General features: G+C 39.3%; 2 protein-coding genes across 4 annotated transcripts in view; both read left to right on the forward strand.

Moving 5' to 3' along the window:
- LOC134847027 (GDP-fucose transporter 1-like) overlaps nt 1-21,432 on the forward strand; it is a 46,964-nt gene extending 25,532 nt beyond the window's left edge. Inside the window, exons 2-8 of one of the 3 annotated variants that reach the window (XM_063864515.1) lie at nt 13,264-13,400; nt 13,591-13,792; nt 15,814-15,930; nt 16,546-16,654; nt 20,083-20,261; nt 20,573-20,960; nt 21,229-21,432. In XM_063864515.1, coding sequence (XP_063720585.1) covers nt 13,312-13,400; nt 13,591-13,792; nt 15,814-15,930; nt 16,546-16,654; nt 20,083-20,261; nt 20,573-20,917 — 1,041 coding nt within the window. In that variant the 5' untranslated portion in view covers nt 13,264-13,311 and the 3' untranslated portion in view covers nt 20,918-20,960; nt 21,229-21,432. The other 2 variants (XM_063864516.1, XM_063864513.1) reach the window with 2 other exon arrangements.
- LOC134847026 (transcription elongation regulator 1-like) lies at nt 6,386-10,460 on the forward strand. Its single transcript, XM_063864512.1, has 2 exons — nt 6,386-9,865; nt 10,076-10,460. The coding sequence occupies exons 1-2, from the start codon at nt 6,854-6,856 to the stop codon at nt 10,253-10,255; spliced, it is 3,192 nt and encodes a 1,063-aa protein (XP_063720582.1). The 5' UTR covers nt 6,386-6,853; the 3' UTR covers nt 10,256-10,460.
- Nucleotides 21,433-22,663: the final 1,231 nt, after the last annotated feature.

Consider the following 22,663-nt stretch of genomic DNA (forward strand, 5'->3'; position numbering starts at 1 on the left):
TAGGTTCGTAGTTCGTTCTCGAGCTTTGCTGGGCTCTGGCATTGCTGCCCGTACCATCTCCATCATTCGCATGGCGTGAGCGCTCCCTTGGGTTGGAACGCCCCTGCCAATTGCTCCCATTCAGGATCCCGTCAAGCTTCTGCATCATTAAGTCAGAGTTGGCATCTAACCTTTTCTCCAGGCTAGTCATCGTGTGGGCGTAGGTACTATCATGATCGTTCAACAATCGCTCGATCTCTCTCGTCATCCTAGCCTCACTTTCCTGTGACTCCTTGTTTGCCTGTACCAGGCTCTCCGCCAGGCATTGATCGGTGTTGCGAATCAATTGAGCCTGATCAACCCTCGCCTGCGACTTCGCGTGCGTTAGTTCATCTCTCAGATTCTCTCGACCCTGGTGAGCTCTCTCGTCAACCTGATCTATTCTCTTAGTCATGTCCCGTCTCAGTTCATCCAGACCATTCATTACGCCAGCAAACATGTCACTTATGTCGCCAGTGGCCCCAAATGACGGGGTTAGTCCCAAAGAAGATGAGGTCAACTGCGGCTGCAGCCTGGTGCTTGATGACGCACCGCCTTTTTGCTTGCTCATCGACGTCATCAACCCGTCGAACGTTGATGACGCTCCCATCGTTATCCCATCTGACATGGGCCTGGTCGGCGAGGCGGACGACGCCTTCCTGCTCATGTCGTTCCTTGGGCACGGTGTGAAGTTCACATCCGGGTGGGTTATCTCCGGGTAGTCATAACTGGAAGATAAACCTTCAGTTCGTAGTCACGCCATGCGCTCATCGTACAAAGACTTCCAACTCTTCTTGGCCTTCGAACCCGGTTGTTCTTCACTCGGGCTTATACTCGACATCATCGCGTTGTTGCTCTGCTTGGCCAGAGATGAGTGGGTACTAGCTGGATGTGAATTTTCTCTCCTCCACTTATGACTCTTGGTCTCCAATTTGGACATTCCCTCGAATAACACTCCCTCTCGCGGCTCGACCTCGGAACGCTCCGAGGTCTCCTCCATCCTCTCGACTTCCTCCCGCTCGAGGTCCTCGCTCGGCTCAAAGTCGGGTCGAATAAGCGTCCGTTCTCCTTCGTCAAAAGGGTCCACAAGCGTTTCGCTTGCGGTACCGGCTTCGGCGCTCCGCCCTTGATCGCTATCGAGGTTTTTCTCGCTCCTTAGTTTCATTTCGCTCACTGAAAGATCAGGTTGACCTTTAGTCGATTCGTTTTCAGCAAACACGTCGGAAGCGCTGCTAAACGAGGACTGGCTACGCCTAGTTTTGAATTTTGGCGTGCTTCCCTTGCTCAGCCTGGGAATCTTAGTAGTCGATCCTAACGAGTCCCTGCGCTGCATGCTTTGTGCCAAAAAACAATATTCCTATACTTTAATGGCGATGCACACGTACCGCAAACAAGTTCAAGTTAAACTACTTAACGCTGCCTCTTCGATCTCGTAAGTATCAAAAATGTCTCTTAGATTTCTCAATGACAATCTTAGTGACTCAGCTAAAGTTACACACAGGGCCTACTCACTATTGATATAATGCTAACTCAACCTTGTTGTATAGTATAACGGTATCACAAAATTTTCACAAGATATAATCAATACACAAAACACAATTGATAATCAGATAAGAATATCCTACAGGTGACAGCGACCTTTCGTCAGTATCAATTTATTGCCACACAATTTATCAAGTCACTGCTTTGTTAAAATCAAACAATCCTTGGTAAAAAGCAGTGATGATTCAGAAACAGATCAATAAAACTTAATCTTAAAGAAAAAGACTTCCCTCAATCGGAACGATCCGAAAGAACGAAGCCGAGGACACAGTCTTCTCAAGTGGGTGTGTATTTGCCTAATACACCCACCGAGGTCTTCTTTTAGGTGTCCCGCGATTGCCCGAGCTGTCCTACTAAGTAGCTCAAGGCAACCTCTGACCGAAAATCTCTAAAATCTATGAAAAAGCTCCCCCACACCCGCAACGCTCCAAGTGCACGAGAGCAGGGAACAACTTTTCTTCTCAAGTGAGTGTGTATTTGCCTAATACACTCACTGAGGTCTTCTTTTATTTGTTCCCGGATTGCCCGAACTTTCCTATTAAGTAGCTCAAGGCAACCACACAACCAAAATCAAAATCAAAAAAATTTTTTTGTTCGGGTACCTCTGATACACCCGATCTAGAACTCAAAGTTGATCATGAATTTCCGGGTCCAAATGGGCTCCTATGATCCTAATAAGCACGCCTAATATCCTAATATGATCTTTATTAAATGGATATTTCCCGTCTCCCAAATTGCCACAGAAGGTTTCCTCAAGTTTCTAACAAGGAGGGTTGCCAAGAAGTTTAAGTCACTCCGGAGGGTTACTTCGGAGGGTTGTTAAGACACTTAGCCTACCTCGGAGGGTTACTTCGGAGGGTACCTTGATCACCCAAGTTACTTCGGAGGGTCCCCCTAAATTTACTAAGGAGAGTCAATAAGATGCTTAATATGCTCCGGAGGGTTACTTCAGAGGGTTCCTCCAAAATTTTCAAATTTCTGAACCTCATTTAGAAGGGCCTTCAATTAACTTCAGGAAACGTCAAAAGAAGCTAAATTCTCTATGGGGGGCTGTTTTAACTTCTTTGGATGATCTCGTGGAAATTTTCCACTTGGGAGGGTTGCTAAGGGGTTTAGCTGACTCCGGAGGGTTACTTCGGAGGGTTGCCCAAAAATCAAGAAAAAAGGTTATGCTACCGCAATAAAGTCTCCAAAAGCGGTCCACCTGACTTAAAACTAGGTTGGCTGACATGCTCAATCTTCCCAGTAGGATAAAAAGGTGTTTTGATAAAATTTTCTGCCGCTCGGAGGGTTACTTATAATTTGGACCCTCCGAACCAACAAATTCTAAAAAAATTTTCTTTTCCGAGATTATCAACCCGAAAACGGTTGCGGTCCGGAAAAGTGGTCCAAAACATCGACTTATGGTACCAAAAGTATCCCGATCGGTTGGCTAGTCTTTGAGAAATTGCCAAAAACGTGTTTGTTCAAATGGCCTTTTTTCACCACCTATATAGGTTCTGAGAAACTTTTTCCGCAATTCCTATTGAAATAGCCTAAAAATAATTGAAACGAGCGTAGTAACCCTGTACGGCACTGGAATTATGCAAAAAACCGGACCACAATTGGTTTGAAGACAAAAATTTGGCCAATAACTATCAAATTTGGACCCTCCGATTCCTTCCTTTTCCAATTCTTAAGTCGTTAGCTCTATCCACGGAGCTAATCGGAGGGTTACTCAAGAATTTTTCTGACAGCCGAGCACGTTATGCTAGAACGCTCCTAACACAAAAAATTTTATTGCTATAACTCTAAAAACTCAAAAACTCGATCCCCAAAACAGATTGACAAATTTCAGAAAATTATCAAAAATTTGATCGAAAAATTTTGGTTATTTCCAACTTTTACTGAGTCTTTTCTCACGCCGTTTCTTCAGTTAGGGGGATGGAATTACGTAGCTACGCCCTATATAAAAGCTTTTTGCTGTTCGGGAAAGCTCGGATATCCAAAAGTTTGGGGGTCTACAGTTTGGTCGAAAATCGATAATTTTCGACAAAATTTGGGTGTTTCTTGGGTCTAATTAGGAGATAAGTAATATGTAATAAGGATAATAACCTATTAGTAGTCGTTAATGAATAGTACTATACCCTCTTTTGCACCAAAATACTCGAATTAAGACCCTTAACTCGGAAATTTGTAATCGATGGAGGGTACAATCGGACCGCGCCAATCGTGCACCCCACCACTTAAGTTTTGATGAAATAGTACCCGAATGATAAAAAAATTGTTTCAACGATACCCAACAGTCGTTGTGGATGTTGTCCCCGATGTCCTTGTTGAGTGTGGAACACGTCGGTCAGCTTGCCACTCTACCCTCCGGCCACCGGCAAAATCACCATTAACGTGCTTAAATACTCAAATTACACTCAAGGGAGGGTATCCAACCCTTCACCAAAACACACAATCTTTCTATCAGAAACGATATAAATTAATCTGAAAAAACAACAAATAGGAAGGTCAGATCACATATCGTCCGGAAATAACATATAAACTGTCACTTTATGCATTTTGTACTGTTTTTGGTCTTTTTTGGATTTTTTACTGTTTTTTGTACTTTTTTGTTTTCAGATAAATTTATTTTTGGCTTTTTCTTGGTTATACACTATTTTTGTTTGGTTTTACGCTTTCTCTTTAATTGTTTTTGGTCCTGGGACCTCGGGACAAGCGGGCTCTAGATTTCCCACCTAACCCTCCGGCCCCCGGAATTTTCGGTGTTAACTAAGTTAAAAAGCTAAATAGAACTAGACGGAGGGTACGCACCTTCCCCCTAGTACAATAACGGTCATTAAGGCCTCTAACTCGGGCATACGCCCGGAGCGGAGGGTTCGTCGCTGAAACGCTTGCTGATCATGATGGTCTCATGCCTTTAACAGGCCCACCCAGGAGCGCCATAAAAACGTCTATGTAACATTCGCCCAAATACTACACAGCGACGGAGCGTAGAAAAAGTACCAATTATCGACTGGCAGGCGTCAGTTACCTTAATCCTACTCGTTTTTTACCGTCTCGACCTTGCCAGTTGATTTTCTGGTCTGTTAGGGCTAAGTAAAAAGTTACTATTTTTTGGCCATCAGTCAAACGACTTTTGATCAGCTTTCGTTTACATGCCAACACAAGCACATAGCTGAGTCTCGGATCCTCAGACTACGTGATTGTCATTAAAAACACGGCTCGAACAACCTATTTTAATATGTTTTTGTGTGACAGTTCTATATTAAATCCATTGGAGATGGATTGACCCTTTCCTCTTTCTAGCTACTCATATTCTAAAATATCAAACAAAACCGGTGTTAATTCAAAGTTTCACGACATCCAAGTAGCTACAAAGTCAGTTTTATATAGTCCCTTCACATACAACAGTCTCTGGGGGACCAAGCCTCCGCTCCCGTAATCTTCCTGAGATAACGTTCTTATCTCTCCCAATTTGTGGCACGGTAGGGTTCCGTGGAATATTCCTTCCCAACTGAAGCTTCCTTCTCCACTAATATCCACTGCAAAGGTTCTTATCGTGTGTTGTTGCCACGATAAAAGGCTTCGTATTTCTCGTCTCTTGTGCGACCGTTTTCCACAATATTTGTCGTTGTTCTGTTTTTTCGTCCCTTTCAGTCAAAATGGCCGTCTTTTTCTATTTCTCAGAAATATTCACTCTTCAATCAAAATTTTAAAAATAAAAATTCTAGAATATTCCTACCCTCCTTCGCAATAATTTTTCGTAACTAAGGCCTTTATTCGTTTCCTTTCGTGTCGCCGGAAGGTTGCGCTGTGCCAATCTGGCAGAATGGCACAATTAGATCTTCCTCGGGATCATGTGATGCCATTACTTTCCAGTCAGTTTTCGAAAAATTTATATCTCCATTTATCAATATTTTTTCACAATTCAAGTCTTTTGCAGTTGCACTAATTTTTGGTCAGAAAATCAACAATAGAAAAGACTGTTGGTCTATGTGGGCTATCTTTTGGTGGGCAATAAACACAGCCATTGAGAGGGGGTATATTTTAGAAATTAATTAGTCTCAATGTAACTTGTTTAATATTTGAGTTAATCGGTACATGTTGTTGTTTAGAATTGTTTCTGATGGCAATTAAGACAACGCCATGTTTAGTCTGGTTATTTTTGATGGTCGATCAAATCTGTATATTTCGAAATCTGGTAAGAAAAGAGTTTCGGATCTTACTTCATCAGTCAGCCATGTTTCAGTTAGGCATAAAATATGTTTATTTGAAAGACAGATTGCATTTGCTAAACAAGTTAGCCGTGACCTTTCTTTTAAACTTCTTACATTAAAGCTGAGTATTGTTGATACCAGTTTTTGTATTTGGGTTAGTCAGGCTGAATCGTCATCGGGTTTTACCTCTACCCATCCTTTTTCAGTTTTTCTAATTGATTTTAGATTTCTTAGTCGGAGTTGTGTGCTCTCGAATTTTCCCGATTGAATGAAACCACGTCTTGTTTTAATCATGTTGTTTTCGATTTCCTGTTCATCATGTGTTAGCTCTTTGCTTATGAATACTTTGTGTTCGTAGCCTTTGAGCTTGTATATAGAAAGAAGGATTCTTCGTTTCTCCCATGGCGCAGAGACTCTTAGAACTAACGGATGATTTTTATTTTCCGAGTCTTCCATATCAATCAGTGTCTATCGCCCGCTCTACTTTCATCTGTTCACGGTTCCCGAGTACCACAACTCGGCCTGTCGTTGCACACCGTTTTGGATGGTTTGATGCTGTGCATTTTTACTATATTGAAAGTGTCTGTTTCTGTTCTGTATTTTTCAGATCAAAATTAAAAAAAAAAATTCCGAGTCTTCTGAGATCACTTATTGGGCACTTGACGTCCATCACATCAAGAAGATGAATCACTTTTTGCATATCTTGGTCTGCTCTTGACCTGGCGTCTGTTGCCTCTGACTCGGGTATGCCTCTTATGCGTATGCCATCGTATTCTTTTTGGGATGCTTTCCCGTTTTTGGGTGTGGGTTTTTTCGCTTCTGGCGCAACTTGTTTTTGTTGCATTTCTGATTTGATTTCAATCATCGCTTCCTTGAGTTCTTTGGTGCCTTCTTCGATTGTTTGTGTTTTTTGAGTGCTTTCATTCGCATGTTTAGTATTAATAATTGCATCCTTCTGGTTATTTTCCACACATCTGTTACATAACAGAAGAACATTCTTGTTCAGTTGTTTCAATACGTTTATGGCATTTTCTAGTTGCTCTCACTGAGTCAGAAACTTCATCAGTGTCTCTTGAATTTTGAGATGAATGGACGAACAGAATAATACCAACGAAAATATGAGCAGTGAAAAGCAGTCGGAAGATCAAACATCGTCGAAACCAGATGAGAAAATAGACGTGACAAAGTCAAGCGATGATAGAAACCGAGAAGATGATATGCCTGGCAGTACGACGCAATTATTAAAAGTAAGTGAAATAGAAGAGCTAAATCGTGAAGCAGACATTGAAGATTCTCAATCGGCGTTTGAAGTAGCTCCCACAGTCTCAAGTCAGCCTAATTTTTCAAGTATTGAAAATGCTGCTCCTGATTCTGACCATAAATCATTAGAAATCATCAATAAGGTGTCCATTGTGCCTAGCAGTATAGTTGCTGAGCCTCAAAAAAATGTAACCAACTCTATGCAAGTACAAACAGCATCCGTTAACTCAACTGCTCTACCACTTGGTCCTCCAATGGTCCCACAGATGCCAATGATCAGACCACCACAAGCACAATCTCAGATACCGGCTCCTGATGTATGGGTGGAGACACCTGGACCAGACGGGAAGGTGTACTTCTACCATGCGCAGACGAGGCAGACGCAATGGACTAGACCGGATAAGACAACTGTGATCACACAAGAAGAATTTAAGAAGATGGTACTTACAATTAGCTCCACTCTTGGGGCACTCCCGAATCTTCCGCCACAAGGAAATAATCCACAGGCACGCTTGAGGTTTGGTCAACCCGCGTCAAGTACATTGCCACCCTCCCCACACTTCAATCAGACCGGAGGTCCGCCACATATGTATCCTAGAGTACCACCGCAGCATACACATCCTCCATTTATGAATACAAATGGTGGACCTCCGGCAACAATGGGAGGGATGCCTTTACCCAATCTTCCAAGACCTGCAATGCCTCCACCAAATTTCGCTGCAATGCTGCCTCCTGGAATGGGAGGTCTCAACGGACAGAATGGTCCAGGGAGGCCACCTACTATGCATGTGCAGCACCCTCCTCCGGGAATGCCGCCTCATAGGCCACCTCAACATGTAAATATGAACCCAGGTATAGGTATGCCTCCAAATCACCCAATGGGACCCCCTCAGCTTCTCCCACACATGCAAGCATCAGCAGTGAATGGACCTCCTCCAGGGGCTCCGAATATTCCTAGTGTGCAGCCTCCTCAGCTGGGAAATGGGGGAAGTGAATGGGCTGAGAATGTAACTCCAGATGGGAAGATGTACTGGTACAATGTAAGGACAATGCAGACTACTTGGGTGAAGCCGCGGCAGGTAGAAGAGGAAGAAAGAATGAAAAAAGAAAGAGAGGAGTTAGAAAAAGTAGAGAAACAGAAAAGAGAGAAAGAGGAAAAAGATAAACTGGAAAAGGAGGCCAAAGAGGCAGAGGCCAAGGCCCGTGCCAAGCCAGTGGCTTCTGAACCTGTACCTCACAGCGCTTGGTGCGTTGTATTTACTGGGGACAACCGGGTGTTTTACTTCAATCCTTCTTCTAAATTGTCTGTGTGGCACAGACCCGAAGAACTGTTACACAACAAAGACGTAGATAGAATTCTTACGAGCCCATCACATAGAAACAATAACAACTCAAAAAATTCTTCCGATGTGCCAGGTAAAGATTTAATGAGCACAGTAGAGAAGACTTTAATGCAGGAAGAGGGAACTGAAATATTGGGTCAGACAGCCGTACTCGAAGACAGTGAAGGTCCAGCAGCGAAAAAAAAGAGAACCGAAGAGGCTGCTCAGCAGGTAGATGAGGCCAGAGTTGCCAATTTGCGGGCCGCTATACCCCTGGAAACTAGGCAGCAACAATTCATGGAAATGTTGCAGGAGAGAAGTGTGTCGGCCTTTTCAACGTGGGATAAGGAGCTACCCAAGATAGTTTTTGATCATAGGTACAGTCTGTTGTCGGCCAAAGAGAGGAAAACAATGTTTGACACTTTCACGCGCCTCAAGGCCGAGGAAGAGCGGAAAGAGAAGAGTCATAGACTTAAAGAGAAGAGAGAACAGTTCAAGACACTTCTAGAGGAGTCGAGTATAACACCAAGAATGACTTTCAATGAGTGGGTGGCCAAAGGTTGGAGTAAAGATGTTCGTTTCAAAGCGGTCGAGAAAAACAGGGAAAGGGAGAGCATGTTCGAAGAGTTTGTGAGTCAATTAAGACAGAAGGAGCAAGATAGCAGTAAAGCAAAGCTGAGTAATTTGAAAGATGAGTTTCTTTGCCTATTGGCGGAACAGAAGTACCTAGATGATAGTGCCCGTTGGAGCAAACTAAAAAGTGTTCTGGAGGACGATAGTAGATACAGAGCAGTGCCGTCATCCACTCTGCGAGAGCAATGGTTCACTGAGTATATACAGCAGTTAAGAAGAACTGCTGGCGACGAGGACGTTAGCATTAACCCTGGCCAGTTAGAAGAGCAAGAGAGACGTAGACGAATGGAGGAGAGCTTAAGGATACGAGAGGAAGCAGTAGAAAGGGAAAGAGAATTGAATCAGAGGCAGATCTCAGAGCAGAGACTGCATCATAGGAGAGAGGAAACGGTTCTCAGGTTCAATGCACTCTTACAAGATATCATCAAAGACGCAGAGATGACGTGGAAAAGTGGGCGAAGATTGTTGAAGAAAGATCATAGGTGGGAGGAGGATAGAGATAGAGATAAAGAGAAGGAACAAGGAAGTAGTGCTCTCCTCTCGAGGGATGACAAAGAAGAGTTATTCAAGCAACACGTACAACAGTTGGGCGAAAAGCGCAAACAGCAGTTCAGAGAAATGTTGGACCAATGCGAAGGTATCTCCTTTACGACCACTTGGAGAGAGGCGAAACGAAGGTTGAGAGATGAACCGCGATGGGAGAAAGTGAGTAGCAATGACAGAACTAGAGAAAGGGAGTTCGAGGCATGGCGGGAGAGTGCATACATGCGGGCTAAACATAATTTCAAAGAATTGTTGCGTGAGACGAGAATGATCACACATAAAAGTCACTCCTTGGTCAGACAAAGCGAACAGCACATGCATGATATCGAAGAGATTCTTAAGGTATGTTTATTTGGTACACTTTGAGGTATTTGACAGCATACTTACTGGTATACATAAAAAGAAATCCTTGTAGATTATCTGTGAAAACATCCGGCTCTTGGAAATAAACTAAGATGAAAATATATGATGGTTTTCAATGTTTCAGAATATTGTGGGCCTTTTTACTAAAACAATTGAATTTGTTCGGAAACTTCGTATTCTTTTGTTTAGAAAGACAAGAGGTATCTAGTGTTAAACAGCATCAATCAAGAGAGGCGAAAGATGATTATCAACTATTTGGAGGATGTCAGTAAGAGGGGGCCCCCTCCTCCACCTACTGCATCCGACCCTACACGTAGAAACTTACCCCCACTTTTGCACCCTACGTCTTCCAACGCGACAGCAGAATAGAGCGTAAAATGTTTGCCGCGATTTCAGACATTGCATGGCCAAGTTTTGTTTAGACGCCCTTTCCTTCGGAAAATGGTGGAGCAAATAAAATTGTGCGAAGAGAAAACTATTGAAAATACTTGTGATAAATGCTGATGTTATTAAAGCTCATTTTGTTCGTTCATTGCAATAACTCACCTAATCAATAGATACTGTAATCTAAATGTTTTTTTTTTTCATTCTGCTGACAATACTATTTGAGGTGGCCCATTTGTAACGCTTATCATTTTGGAAAAAAAGCTGTCGCAGATAGCATCAAAAGTTATTGAACGCCACATTATTCAGCTTGCAATTGAACGCTTGCGCGATTTTTCTTACATTGTTAAAAATTTATCGAATTGCTGCAAAGTTAAATATAAGTTACTGAAAGAAATTTCATAGTTTGTATTTTAATTAGCTTTGCGATAAGCAAGGGTTTTGCAATCGGCTACTAGACTTTTTTACTATAATTTAGTTTTTTCACAGGACTCATCTGAACTCATTCCTTAGAAGCCTCTATTTACCTCTCTTTTTACTTGCGAAGCAAGTATTTTAGTACGAACCTTCTTTTTTTTCCAATCTAAGTCGCAAATATTTGTGCCACTTTTGGGGCACCTTTACAGTTTTTTCAAAGCATGTGCTTTGACATTCCAATAGTAATAAGTTAACACTGTTGATGCATTTTTAATTCATCAAATCAACCGAAAAAGGTGATTTAGTTCAAACAACAAGAAATTTGAGAAATTTTCTAACTCTTTCTAAGATATCTCGCAATTTTTTGAAATGCATAATTTATACGTAATAAAAATTAGTGTGAATGCCTTGAGTTTGTTATATTCCAATCTATTACTTGCAAAATTGAGTCTATTAGTTTTTGGTGCCACTTTTGCTGAATAGATTTGGCTATTTATTAGCATATATAGCTGCTTTATTCGTGACTAGTGTTTGTCGGATGTTGTGTGGCTGAGTGGATAGTGCGTGAGGCTCAAAATTACTTGATTGCAGTAGGTTGCAGATTCAAATCCTACACGTAGCCGAGTTTCTGCTAATTCGAGGGTTATTTCTACTTCCTTATTTCTTTTGATAGAGCTGCTTTTGGTCGTGTTCTCGCAAGTGTCTGCGAAGAACAGCTTCGCTTCTGTCTTAAAAATTTACCATAGCAGGTTTACCATAGCGTTTTAAAATCTCTGTCCTGTTTGAAATTCGCTTTTTATAATAGTTGTAACTTTGACAACTCGATTTGTTTAAATTTCATTTTTGTTTTGTTTTTGTTTCTTGTTTTCCCGATTGATAGCTTTAGGTCTATATTATAGCAGCTCAGTGGCCTCAGGTTGCGTCGTTCGACGAGTGAAAAAAGTTTTTGCCTGTGTGTGTGTTTTGAGGGTGAGGGGGACTTAATAACTGTTTATAAGTCTTAAGTTCTGTAGTTTTTTTCGCCTGCGTTACTTTGGAAAATAAAGTTTCGTTTTACTTAAAAGTTGTGAAATGTCTGTAAAAGATTCTTGCGATGCTTGTTTTTTTTCAATATCAAACTTTTTTTAGCAAATCACTTTTTAGTGCTGTTGTGTTGACTGAGGTGCTTATTTGTCATTTAGTTTCCTTAAATGTGCCTTAACTGATGCAACTACGACACTTGGCATATTTGAACCATGAAGGTTTTTGAAATTACAGTGGCTATGGCTATACTTGCCATTAAGTGTCAATGAGAACTAATTGTAATTACAAAAGTCGAAGCGTTGTCAAATTTGCCCGACGGAAATCATAGTGACGAATTTTTCAAATGAAATCGCTTGGATTTGAAACTAGCATTTTCAAAATATAGGAGGTTCAACTCGACAGTTCTGCGATTCAATTCAAGAGTTCTGCGCTGACCATTTGAATTAAATCTATTAAAAAAGCGGTTTCTGTAAACTTCGAATGTTTGATTAACCTGGCTGGGCTTGTTTTTATCAACAGCTATGTTGGCTTAATCTTTTTCAGTGATCTAGCATAGTGTAACTTCTGTATCGTCAAAGGCAGTCAGCCGTCTTTGGTTTTTGACGCCAGGAATATTAACTTCATTAGTCGTTTTTTTTTCACGCCATATAAGAAGCGAGCCATGTTTATCAAGTTTCCAAAAAATACAATTAGTCCTAAATTCAAATTCCTAGTAGGTTATTTTCCGGCAGGGGGTCGAATCCCTGAGAGTGGGGCGTCCCCCCCCCCCTTAAATCCGCCGAGTTTCTGCCGAGTTGTAATTACAAAAGTCGAAGCGTTGTCAAATTTGCCCGACGGAAATCATAGTGACGAATTTTTCAAATGAAATCGCTTGGATTTGAAACTAGCATTTTCAAAATATAGGAGGTTGAACTCGACAGTTCTGCGGTTCAATTCAAATCGATTGTAAGCGGTTCAATTGTAACCATTTCGATTGTAACAACTTCTGATTCTTTTACAGCATCCACCTAATCTTGTTAGGTCGAAACTTATATTATCCCAAAAACACCTTTAATTACAAAAACAAAAATAGCACCTCATTTGCTTTAGCACTGCAGAAAAATAAAGACGACAGTTTTAAGAAAATTTGTCGTGTTTAAAGCTGATTGTCTTAGTTTGGAGACACTTACAAAAGAATCTAAGCATAATGAACGAGTTGACAATTTACATTTAGTGAAGCTCGATATCTGGTGCCTACAAAAACAAGCGCAACGCTATAGAACTTCTCGTGGTAGGATTTTTAGATCCTTCCATTTGTTTTTAAATGAGAATTATTAAAAGTGACTGATGAAATAGTTTTCATTGTTTTTTAACAGAAATTTTCAATATGTGAGTAAAACTGACTGTATATAAGAATAGAGATGGTAACGAGTGTCTGAATTCAACGCATTTTGAGCTGTTCTATGCTATATTTACGGATTCTAAACAGCTAACGCAGCAGTTGGCCTCGATTGTTTGGTTACCGTGTTACATTTCTTTCATCCTTGAGTGTAGTTGAGAACAATTTGTGCTTCAGAAAAGTATAGTGCTAACAAGCGAGTGGAGTCCAGAGACTTGAGAAGATGGCTGGATCTGGTGCTGGCTTTAATGGGGCCAATGAATCTCTGGCCAAACAGTACTTTAAGGTGCTCGTCGTAGTCAGCGCTTACTGGTAAGTGAAAGAACACAAAAAGATATGACAAAAAGAAACAGATGAAAAATGGTTTGAAAGATTTTGCTCATACAGTTTTACTTGCTGTTGTCTAAAAAAGGCGATCTATGTAGGCTAAGTTATCAGTCTTGTGAAATTTGTATTATGGCATTTTTTCGAGTCAATAATTGGCGTTTCTGTTTCTTTTCAGGGCCGTGTCTCTTTCGATGGTGTTTCTGAACAAGTACCTCCTAAACGGGGACTCTCTCCAACTAGATGCACCCATGTTTGTCACATGGTTCCAGTGTCTAGTCACTGTCATAATCTGCGTCATCCTCAGAATAGCGGCTCTGCAAATGCCGACATACGTATCATTTCCATCCGTGGCAATAAACATATCCATATCTCTGCAGGTATTATTTGAACTCTTCCACTCGGCAGTTTTGTCGTATCCAAACATGCTAACAATCAGTTAAATTTATCTCCTGGTGTTTTTTGACATTAAGGCAATTTGTCCAAGGGATCAAATATGAACTGTTTAGCTTTAAGAAGAAGCGCGGTTGTGCCCTATTGCTCCGCTGTTATGATTTAGTTTTTTGAGTGTTATTGTTTTTTCTGAGACATCTGTTGTCGATTATGCCTAATTTATTTACGTTCTACGCGATCATATAGTCTCCCATCACACGGGTCCACTGGCACCGCCTTCTCGTGGTGGACACGGCAAGTCGTCGCAAATGGCATCAAAATCCCCTCCCGTGTTTGGGAGCGCAGAAAGCATGCTCAAACCGTGTTTTTGGTGGCGGCGTGTCTAAAGTCAGCTGAGCTGCTCCGTCTATTATTTATCCTCTGTTTACGTGCCGGCAATAGCCCAGGCCTCTATATCTGCTCTCCTTGTAAAACAAATATCTCCCGCTCTCAAGCCAGTGTTTGGTGCCGTATATGCGGATGGTTCCACCTAAATTGTGGACTAGCAAACCTCAAACATCACAGAAACTTTTACTACCCTACTTGTACGAACAATAATATCCTGCCCCTCCCAGTAAACGATACGCCTAAAAGCCCCCGAACGATCCAAACACTAACCCTCAAAACCGTACAGCGCACTCTACTTCTACTATTACCCCGCCCTTACCAACTCCTCATGGTAACCAATCCCAATCTACAAAAATTTTAAGTCTTCTCAGACTGAACTAACGGAATATCAGGAAAAGAACCCGAAATTTCCGCACTAATTTGTGAATTTCAAATTCATATCGCATTTTTCAAGAGACTAAATAAATTTACTGGAAAAACCACACGCCCTCGCATGGCCCAAGTTATGTTATTATCAGAAAATAAAAATGCGCCGAATATCGGTCCTGAGAGTACTGTCTGGTTCACACTATGTTGAGTCGAAAGAGACTTTTAATAATACTTACAAAATTTTGATTAGACCAATTCTGGGCTACGCCTGTCCAGCTTGATCTCACGCTGTGAGTGATACATCCATGCAAATAGTGCAAAATGCAGCTCTACATTTAGTGACTGGGTGTGCAAACATGAGCCCCATTGACCACCTTCATTAAGAGTGCTAAGTACTTAACGTCAAAAATCACCACAAACTCCTTGCCTCGTAATTCGTCCTCAAGACCTACGTGCCATTAAGCCCCCTCCATTTTTTACCATACCCTCGACCGCCCTGCCAGCAACGCGTGACATCTTAGTCTCTTATAATGAGGAACTTGAACAAATTGAACTAGATAGAAGCAAATGAGTGTGACTCTTTGATGGTTTTAACCACCTAAAAGCGTTCATTAACAGCAATTTTAAAACACTAATGAAGAGTATACGCATACACCGAGTGCAGAAAGTCATAGTTGAAGCCCCATCCCAACGTTTTCCTCTTTAGACCCGCAGAAGTTTCAAGAACTTAACAAAATCCCATGCTCGACTATGCGCACCCTCGCTCAAATAAGATAAGGATACAGCCCTTAATTAGATACTTATAAGCGATGATAGACCCAAATTTTCCTCCAAGCTTTCCTTTCTGCCCTGCTCCCCACACTGCGTTGCACTTTAACTGTCCCCAAAACAGAGCAAACCTGAACCCAATAGACTTGTGGTTTTGGCCGACGGAGGTTGCACCATTCCTTGAATTCGGCAAGAGAGTGCCGAACGCGCCCCAAACAACGGGTTAATAATAACAACAACAATCTCTCATCACACCGCGCTAAAAACGACACTTTTTTGACAAAAAAAAGGAAAAACTTTTTTGTAGTTTTTCATGAATGTGGTTGGAACATTCTGCGCTATTTGTTTCAGAAAACCGGTTAGCTTTTTTGTAACTACTTAAATCTGTAATCTCTAAAATCTGTAAAGAATTTCTTGAATTACTGAATGAAATTATTGTTGTGGTCAACATATGACTCCTAGTTGATGTTGGCTGTTTTTGTAGGTGCTTCCTCTGAGTCTCGTCTTTGTGGGCATGATCATGTTCAACAATCTTTGTCTGCAGTATGTTGGAGTCGCCTTCTACAATGTCGGAAGATCACTTACCACTGTTTTCAATGTGGTTAGTTAAGAACTAAAGAGCAAACTCATTCAATTGTAGCTTCATCGATTGGGACGAAATCCTCAATCGTAGCTCTTTTTTAATCATTTAGCTCACTTGCGAATTCACTTCAGTATTCTGATTGAAAAGAGCGTTTGAAATATCGATTATCTCAAATTTTTGGCAGTTTTCTGTCAGGTTGGGGGAATTTGTTCAAAACTTTTTTTTAAAACAAATGAGTAAAGAAACTGTTTAAAACAGAAAATAAAAAAGTTGTTTATAACGAAATGAGAAAAAATCACAATGTTGTTCCAGTTTTGTGGGCTAAAGCGAAAGGTTTATACTCATCGGATGATCTACGGGTCCTTGCGAAACCAATTGTATGAATAAAAAGCAGGAAAAATGGCTTTTTTTTGCATACACAATTTAATTATTGAGTTCGATGCTTAACGATAGCATTGTTTTCATGTTTTGCTTGTGTGTTCTTTTGAAGAAAGTAGCAGAAACAAAAGAATTTGAAAAAAGAACACATTTTTTTTTCGTTTAATTATGATTTTTTTGTATATTTGGATAAAAACGTTTCAAACCCCCACTCTTTGTTTTCTGTGTATCTTAATCATCTCATGTTGCTTCCAGGTGTTTTCTTTTGTAATTCTGGGTCAGAAGACTTCTCTATCTGCACTTGCCTGTTGTGGTATAATCGTGGGAGGATTCTTCCTCGGCATCGACCAGGAGAAGGAGTCAGGTAAAGACTATATAAAGCATGTAATCAGTCGTTGAACTGTGCGTAAATTCGTTGAAGCATGTAACAGCATGTAAATTTGTTGAGGCATGTAAATTCGAAGCATGTAACAGTCGTTGAACTGTGCGTAAAGATTTTTAGGAGCACACAAAATATGTGAAGTGAAAAGACGTTTGTGAAGAAAATGATAGTGGAATTAGTCGTCTTGAACATATTTTTCTATGAAGAAAATAATGCCAAATGTGAATTGTTTGCGCGAACTGTCGTTTTACTTGTCACATTATTTCTTGAGGTTTCAGAAGATTTTCTTGTGATGCGAAAACAGGTCGATGAACTATACGGAATCGATCGAATTTCTAATCTGATATTTGATTATAATCGTATTCCGTTAACACAAGCAAATTTGCTAGCGATGTGTTAAATTACCGATCGATTGTTTTTTACACGAGCAAAGCTTGTGCGATAGTATGAACTCTCTTTTTTTTCAACTTTAGTCGCAAATATTAGTATTCAGTTGTGATTATTTTCAAGATTATTTTATTTGAAGATTTCGCAGTGGAATGAAAAAAATACCTATTGATCCAGTTTTCTCAAATTGGGTTAATTTATCCAAAAAAATGTCAGCATAAATTGATCTCGAAAATCAGAAATTATTAAGTCTTTTTATTTTTTACTTCGCAGTTTGAAGTTTTTTTTTCTAAATTTAAATCAGTTTTTTCTCTATTTCCTTGCGTTCATGGCTCTTTTCCAACTGTCAGTTTGCTAGTTTTAAGAGTAATGAACGTAGTGAAACTCTTATGTAGGTCTTACTGATTATTTTTTTCAGGAAAAAGTCATAAAATATTGATGCACTTAGTTATACTATCATAAATCGTTCTGGAAATTCTTAAGGACGTTTCTTAGTTAATTTTAAATTTTTTCAAAGAACATATCTAAAACTTTGCAAATTCTTATGGTTTTTCAAAATTTAAATTGAAAAAACTTGAAAAAAAACTTGGCAAAATTTGAAACTACCAACCCTATAATTGGGTGCTGTCAGGGTACACTCAAAGGATGCAGATCTTTTTTTCAATAATTGCGGTTTTTTAAGAATTAGTAAAAATTCGAAACGCCGGAGGTGCGTTACACGCTAGTATCCTATTAAAGCCCTGTGAGTCGTGATTCGAACGACATCAAAAAGTTTCTAAAAAGTTGTCCCAGTTTTGAGTAAAATAGGTTTTTAATTTTTGATTGTTAGTTTGAATTCGAACGAATAATGCGAGAGCAGGCTTACAATAGATTATGTTTAAAAGATAATTAATGGAAAGATTCAACAATTTAAATTTTTCCGCATTTTTTTTCAATGTTTTGTTTTAATAGTCATTTTTAAGAGTAATGAACGTAGTGAAGAATCTTATATAGTTCTTGGTGATTTTTTTATCGCTTTTTTTTCAGGAAAAAGTCTTAAAATGTACATGAAAGTTGCGAATAACTTTAGATGTACCTTCATACATATTGATGCATTTATGAATGCACTTAGGTTTATATGCACTTCTTGAGATCAATTGAAATTGTTCTGCTAAAAGGGACGTATATAGCAATCCAAATACGAACGTGGAAATGGCGCCAAAAACGTGAACGATCTCTAGTTTCGAAAGTGGAATTAAGTTTTTATCCAGCGGAATAAAAACTTTACCTGTTGATCCAGTTTTCTCAAGTTGGGTTAATGTTATCAAAGAACTGCCAATCATAAATCGTTCTGGAAATTCAAAGAGCTTAAAGGGCATCTTTTTTTCTTTGAAAATCGAAAGCTGGGATTTTTTCAACAAAGTCAGTGTTTTTTAAATGTTTACTGGCGTTCATTACTCTTTTCAAATCTTCGATTGGCTCTATTTCTTCAATTGTTGCCTTGTTTGATTATAACGAGTGTTTTGAAATTGTATGGGATTTGGTTTGTTTGCGACGCTTGGAAAAATTTTACCCTTTTGAAATTTTGCAAAAATTTTGAAATTTTAGTTTTTCTCGAACACTAATACACCGATTTATATAAAAAAAAATTGAACTGATTGAAAGATTGGCTACCCCAATGTGTGTATGCATAATACGCTAGTATTTTTTTTCCTTACTCATTGTTTTACGGCCTTCGAAAATTTCAGAGTGGGGTTTTTTTAATCTTTTTTAGATTTAGTTCTTCTGAAAAAATGCCTTACCAAATGTAAAATAAAATATTCAATTGATAGAGAAGATCATGGGGATCTCCCCTGTGTAAACTGTTACGCTCTAATTAAGAGTAATGAACGTATTGAGTACTCTTATACAGGTCTTGCTGATTTTTTTTCAGGAAAAAGTCTTAAAATATGTTCACGCTCAATTTGATTTTTCACGGCTTGACTTGTGATTTCTTTTTAAGTTCAGTGCATTTCTATTGTTGAAAGGAAGGCAAACTCCACTATCAAACAGAAAAAGTGTACAGGTCACGAAAAACTTGACCGACTTCTAACATCGAAAATGGAAATTAATTGTCACACTTCTCAGCGAAATTAAAGTTTTACCTATTGATTCAGTTTTCTCAAATTACGTCAATTTTAACAAAAAAGTATCATAAATTGTTCTACGAATTCAAAGAGTTTCAAGGCCATCTATTTTTTTCTTCGAAATTCAAAAGTTGATGATTTTTGAAAAAACAAGTAGTTTTTTAGTTTTGTTGCGTTGATTACTCTTACCCAACTGTCTGTTGGCGATGTTTTTTGTAGACAAAGTTACATCTTTATAAAGTGTCCAAATTTTGAATTTTTAATTGTTTTTTTTGGAAACTTTTTTTCACAACAACTGCAAAATCTGGGAATAGTTTTTTTTTGCTGCCCGCTTGTTTTAAATGGTACCTATCAAGTTTGATTTACTTGTTATCTTACTTGTTCTATTTTTTGTTCCGCTTGAAAAATTCATTCGGCCCAAACTTTCGGCCTGTTTTTTCTTATCAGCGTAGTTACCTAATTCTAGGTCGTTTCATAGGAAACACAATTTTTGCGTTCCTCTCCGCATTTTTACCAGTTGGTTTGTTGAATTGTTTTTTGGCTTTATAGGCTTCGGTTGTTTAATATCGGCTTATTAGCCTCTTTTTGCGTCGTTTGATGCGCGACAACAGTTCGAAGGGCTTGGGGACCTAAAATGTTTCATTAGTTACAGAGAAACCATTGTACAAGGCGTAAATGGCGCAGTTGGGAGGACGTAAGCCGCTCAATCTCTTGGTCCGTGGTTTGAATCCGGCGCATAGAAAGTTTTAATGTTTCAAGACTTCTTTTCGCTTTTTCCTTTTTCTTTGCATTATTAGTGCTGCTTCGCCTCTGTGTTAAGTTTAGAATCTTATTGTGTTGGGTTTTTTCCGATGTTCCAATATCCATCATAGATTTGATGAAATTTATGGCGCATCATGTGGTGTATTGTGTTTTCAGTGGACATCTCGTACAAGGGCGTGGTGTGTGGGGTTTTGGCCAGCTGCTGTGTGGCCCTGAACGCCATCTTCACCAAGCGTGTGTTGCCAGTGGTGGACAACAGTGTGTGGCTCCTCACATACTACAACAACATCAACGCATCATTCCTCTTCTTGCCCCTCATACTCATGAACGGAGAGGTAAAGAATAAGCAAAAATAGACTAGTTCTAGTGGCAAAGTATTTCTTGATAAAAGTTTAACCAGTCAAGTGTGTTTTTTTGTTTTCATTTAAACGTTGAGGAGCAATTTGAGTAAATCTCACATCATGGCAGCCTTGCGAAGCACAACTAAAAACTACTGAGCTGAATTTTCAACATTTTTCCTGATGGTTGAAGCTATATCTGTAAATAGTTATAACACTTGCGGTTATTGAGTTTGCTTTTAGTCGCCTGATTCATTCTTTAAACTTTGTATTTTTTGTTTTGGTTCAACCCGGCTTTTGTTTGGTAGGTGGGCACCCTCATATCGTTTCCCTACATTGGGTTTGCCTCCTTCTGGGCCGCCATGAACCTGTCTGGTGTGCTGGGCATCTCGATTGCCTACGTGTCTGGCCTGCAAATCCAAGTCACTTCTCCCCTCACTCACAATATCAGCGGGACTGCGAAAGCGTGTGTACAAACTGTGATCGCTTGTGTGTTCTTTCAACAGAGTAAAAGCTACCTCTGGTGGACCTCTAATTTCATGTCTCTAGGAGGCAGCCTGGGCTACACAAGAGTGAAGCAACTGGAGATGAAACAGCAGCATGAAGAGAAGAAAAAAGCAAGTCCAACTTCAAATCCTGTCTCCAGAGTCTAGTCCAATTATTCATTGAATTTTGAGCACTATGGCCATTTTTATAGTAAGCACGTCTTAGCGCCGTTTTCTTATTGCGCATGCATGTATGTTAGAACCATGCCGTATACAGTGTAAAGAGATCTAACAAAGAAGATTTTTGTTTTCTCCAAGTAGAGAATGAAACCAGATATTTATGTAGGTTCTCAATCACTAATTGATATATGATTGGTCTTAATTTTTCATAACAGGCAATCATTCATCTGTATGAAACATGGTTAATATTAAAAACGAACTAACAAATGTGCTTAGTAAAAAGATGTTTTTGGTTTCAGGATTCCAACATATGATGTATGAACTGAACTTTCATCTTAGTTTTGAACTCCAATGCACTTAAAATATGGCTTGTAGTATTTGTACATACATTTGTTCATATAAAATCATCTCAATCGAATATATCTTAAATGTATCTAATTTTACCTTTCGTAATCATAGTGTCCAAATTTTGAGCTTTTGCTCTAATTCATATTTCAACATTTTGTTTTGTAATTTGTGTTGTGAATCGAGTAATGTGGTTATTGCAAGATAGGTATAGGCCTTTATGCAGTTTTGAGTTTAGGGTACCCATTGTTTTGATTTAGCGCGACATGAATTATGGCGTCGACCAGGAATCTTAATCAATAAGAGTAAGCGTTGTTCTATTTAAGGCTACGTAAAAGGAAGTACTGAAGGAAATAACGGTTTCTCGCTGTATGATTAACAAGCGTATTGTAACCTGGTTTTATCATTTTTTTGTCTTAGACATTGTTGACAGAAAATTCAATTTTTTTCAGCAGTTTTTCAATTTTTATTCTCTAAAATAGGTGCTGATGATTTTTATGCTTGCGATAAGCAAGCGTTATCAAACTGAAATATCGACTTTTTTCTAGTTAACAACTAGTTTAGCAAAATCAGTTGAATGACCTGCTGACTATGCTGCTGACAGACATGGTCAATTTCTTTAAAATTCAGTTTTAATACTACGGATTTTGCTTGTGCTGTTGACAATTTTCATTGTAGTTGCAAGTGCAAGTGTTGTTCATTCTAATTTCTTTTTTTTTGCGATTCTGTGGATGTCTGCTCAGAGATTGTCGGCTTAGTTGCCACATCAAGGATTTTTTTGCTGCAACTTTCATTTTAGTTGCTATTGCAAGTGCTGTTCATTCTAGTTTTTAAGGGGACTTGAAAAAAAATTTCTGTTCAAGTGGTTTCAGCTCAAAGATTGTTGGCAAAGTTGCGTTATCACTGATTTTTCATGTGCTATAAACAACTGTCATTGTATTTGTAAGGGTTGTCCATTGTTGTTTAGGGTGGGTTTCTATGCTTTTTATAATTTTTTTTGGCTCAATTTGTTTCTGCTCTGTTTCGGCTTTGTTTCTTTTCGGCTTTGTTTCTTTTCGTAAATTTTGTTCAATTGTTGCTGATTTAAAATTCAAGTTTCTGGCATGTTTGCTTGGAATGATTTTTATTGAGACATATGAAAGTTTATATGTCCTAGTTGTTTTGAATTTTCATTTTTTCGGCTGTTGATGTTTTCTTTGTTTGTGTTGCTCCGCTTCACCTGTGTTTATAAGTTTTTGTCAGGAAAAACCTTTAAATTTGTTCAGGATCAAATTAACTTTTTTTGCGGTTTCATGATTTTTTGATAAGTTCAGCTCATTTCCTTTGTTAAAAGGAAAGCAAACTCCACTATCAAACAGCAAAAGGGCATTTTGTTTCTAAGATTGTCCT

Source organism: Symsagittifera roscoffensis, chromosome 5 (assembly GCF_963678635.1).
Source record: "Symsagittifera roscoffensis chromosome 5, txSymRosc1.1, whole genome shotgun sequence".
NCBI classification, from domain to species: Eukaryota; Metazoa; Xenacoelomorpha; order Acoela; family Convolutidae; genus Symsagittifera; species Symsagittifera roscoffensis.

What these genes read in the sequence shown, in the direction of transcription:
- LOC134847026 (XM_063864512.1), top strand. Translation starts at nt 6,854, where the DNA reads ATGGACGAACAGAATAATACCAACGAAAATATGAGCAGTGAAAAGCAG. An exon ending in ATATCGAAGAGATTCTTAAG is followed by an intron (nt 9,866 to 10,075) that starts GTATGTTTATTT and finishes TCTTTTGTTTAG; the next exon opens with AAAGACAAGAGGTATCTAGT.